At 63.2% G+C, this 2,943-nt stretch overlaps 2 protein-coding genes across 2 annotated transcripts in view; one reads left to right on the forward strand and one right to left on the reverse strand.

Annotated features, from left to right (window-relative positions):
* The window catches only part of KIAA1522 (KIAA1522 ortholog), a 31,958-nt gene extending 31,654 nt beyond the window's left edge, over positions 1-304 (reverse strand). Inside the window, exon 1 of the mRNA XM_035904035.1 lies at positions 240-304. Within this exon, the coding sequence (XP_035759928.1) occupies positions 240-304 (65 nt within the window). The remainder of the gene's footprint in view (positions 1-239) is intronic.
* A 121-nt stretch (positions 305-425) lies between these two features.
* SYNC (syncoilin, intermediate filament protein) overlaps positions 426-2,943 on the forward strand; it is a 4,933-nt gene continuing 2,415 nt past the window's right edge. Inside the window, exons 1-3 of the mRNA XM_035904037.1 lie at positions 426-460; positions 1,246-1,788; positions 1,842-2,604. Coding sequence (XP_035759930.1) covers positions 426-460; positions 1,246-1,788; positions 1,842-2,604 — 1,341 coding nt within the window. The remainder of the gene's footprint in view (positions 461-1,245; positions 1,789-1,841; positions 2,605-2,943) is intronic.

Genomic DNA, 2,943 nt, shown 5'->3' on the forward strand with positions numbered 1-2,943 from the left:
CTCAGGATTGAGGCGGGGGGGACAGGGGACATTGGCCCCTCTGGGGTACCCAGGAGCGCTGCCCGCCTGGGGGGCTCTGGGGCGAGGGGTGGAAGCGAGCCCCTGCGCCCCGCTGCGAGGGCGGGACGGCCGTCCTCCCCTCCCACACTGTTGGATGCAAAGCAGAGCAGAGAACTTTGAAAAATAAGCACTGGCACCGGAGGAGGGCAAGGAAAAATGAAGCGGAGCCCTTTCCCCACCTTGCCGGGCGCTCTGCCCCCTCTCCAGCGGACAGGCCGTTGGGTCCGAGGCGGCGATGTGTCATCGCTGCCCAAAACTACCTTATTAGGCGAGAAAGTATCGACGAAAATCAGTTCTTTCCTTAAAGCCGTTGCCGCGAGCCGAGGGCTGCCTGCGAGTGCCAGCCTGTGCTCATTCCTTGGGGGATGACTAGACATGAGCTCAGCGGCGTGGCCGGGAGGTGAGAGCATCCTCCCGCCGAACCCACCGGCCCCGGCTCCTGGGAGCGGCAGGGAAAGCTCCAGCTCGTCCCCGAGGCTTGTCCTCTCTCCATCCTACCCCAAATAGCACCCGGGCAAATGTGAGAGCCGAGTATTTTGTGGTGGCAGCTGCAGGTACTGGGGCTGGGGCTAATGATGGGATCGGATGACTCTGCAAAGCGGAGCTCGCCGGGCTCCTGCTGCAGAAGCTGCCGCTCGCTCGGGCGCTGTGCGCGCGGTGCTTTACTCCATCTCAGCCATCCTGGAGCCTGCCTGTGCTTTAGCAGCACATTCCCTTGCCGTGAGGTTATGCTACATTGCTAAAATCCCAGCAAGTTTTACTGGAAGTGTCCACGCCAGCGGCGCGCGGTGTGTGCGACCCCCCCAGGTGCCAGATTTTGGCACGGGCACAGCCGCTACGCTCTCGTCTCACTGGTCACACTGGTGCTGCTGGGGGAGATCGGCCACGGCACAGTGGGCTGTTCCTGTTGGCACTGGAGCAGCTCTCAATTTCGGGGTCTGGGTTTGCGTCCCTTGCTCTTCCTCCGGGGTTTTCTTCACTTGTTTTGGCCCATGCCAAAGCCAACAGTTTGGGGCCAAGCTGTCATCAGGGCGTGCAAGGGCAGCCCTGCCCGGTTTGCACAGCCCCTGGGGGACATGGGGACAGCTGAGCCTGCGGCAGGGCACCCGCGTCTCGCAGGGCAGAGGGGAAGGGCTGGGACCTGTTACACTCCCTGCTCTGGTTCATGTGTCCTCTCCTTTCCAGGGACCTGATGGCAGAGCCCAAGCCCCCTCCAGAGCTGCAGCTGGATGAAGCCGGAGCATCCTCAGCCCCGCGGGGAGCGGCTGCAGGCGCTGCTCCGCACCCAGACCCCTCATGCAGCCCCTTAGACCCAGCGGTGGGTGTGGGGGTGACACCCCGGCACGGGGACAGCCCAGCCGCCTGCCGGGAGCCGCAGGCAGACAGCAGGGATGCTTCCTCAGAGCTAAATGTGCCAGGGCCCCAGCTGGATGAGGATGCATCCGGGGCCGGGATCCCACTGGACGTGGATGTGGCAGGAATCCCGCTGGATGTGGATGCAGGTGGGACGGGGATTCCACTGGACGTGGATGCAGATGCAGTAGAGATCCCACTGGATGTGGATGGAGCAGGGATCCCGCTGGATGTGGATGGAGCGGGGATCCCGCTGGATGTGGATGGAGCAGGGATCCCGCTGGATGTGGATGGAGCAGGGATCCCGCTGGATGTGGAAGCAGGAGGGACAGCGATCCCGCTGGATGTGGATGCAGATGGAGCAGGGATCCCGCTGTACATGGACACAGATGGGGCAGGGATCCCAGCTGATGCCGACGCCGATGGGGGGGCCCCGTGGAGGCGGATGGCGCGGAGCATCAGTGCCTCACCCTCGAAGAGCTGGGGCTCTACTTCCAAGAATGCATCGAAGCCGTCGAGCAGCTGGAGGAAGAGAGAGACAGCCTGATCGCCGAGCTCTCCCAGCTCCGGGAGCCAGCGCTGCAGGAGATCCGCCATGCCCATGAGGAGATCCAGGCAGCCTGCCGGCTGCTGGCCAAGGTGGAGCTGGAGAGGGACAACCTGAAGGATGAGATCCGGCAGATCAAGCAGAAGCTGTTCAAGGTGACGAAGGAGTGCGTGGCGTGCCAGTACCAGCTGGAGAGCCGGCGGCACGACCTCTCCCAGCACGCTGCTTACCAGGGCGAGCTGGAGACCCAGGCTGGGCAGCTCTCCAGCGAACTGTCCCGGCTGAAGGAGACCTGTGAGAAGGAGAAGGAGGTTTTGAGGCAACGGCTGGAGATGCCGCCGTGTCGGCCGGATAACCTGTACCTGCAGGAGAGCCGCCGGCTCTCCATGGAGTTTGAGAGCTTCGTGACGGAGAGCCGGCGGGGTCTGGAGGAGCACTACGAGCCCCAACTGCTGCGGCTCCTGGAGAGACGCAAGGCGGGGGCGAAGGCGCTGCAGGAGATGCAGGGGGAGATCCAGGGGATGAAGGAAGCCCTGCGGCCCTTGCAGGGGGAGGTCAGCCGGCTGCGGCTGCAGAACCGGAGCCTGGAGGAGCAGATCATCCTCGTCAAGCAGAAGCGGGATGAAGAGGTCGGGCAGTACCGGGTACGCGCCCCAGCACCCCTCGCACCCTCTTGGTTAGAGAGCGGGAGTTGTTCCTTGCGGCCGGTGACATGTGGATGCTGAAGGTCTTGCTTGTAGGGCCAAGGGGAGGAGCAGGGTGGGTGAGGAGGGTAAGGAGGTGGAATTATCTCCTGCTGGTTGAAGTCAAAAGCATCCCAAAGGCACCGCACACTTCCTGCAGCTCGTACTAGCACGGGAGCTGAGCTAAGGCACTTGGAAAAAGTCAGATTTAATTGAAGGTGGCTTTTCTTTAAAAGCCCAGCCCTGCCAAGGAAGGGTCTCATCTCCTGTGCCCGCAGCCCAGGGGCCTGGCTGCCTCCC

This window comes from Egretta garzetta, unplaced genomic scaffold (assembly GCF_000687185.1).
Source record: "Egretta garzetta isolate BGI_Z169 unplaced genomic scaffold, ASM68718v1 scaffold101, whole genome shotgun sequence".
Classification (NCBI taxonomy): Eukaryota; Metazoa; Chordata; class Aves; order Pelecaniformes; family Ardeidae; genus Egretta; species Egretta garzetta.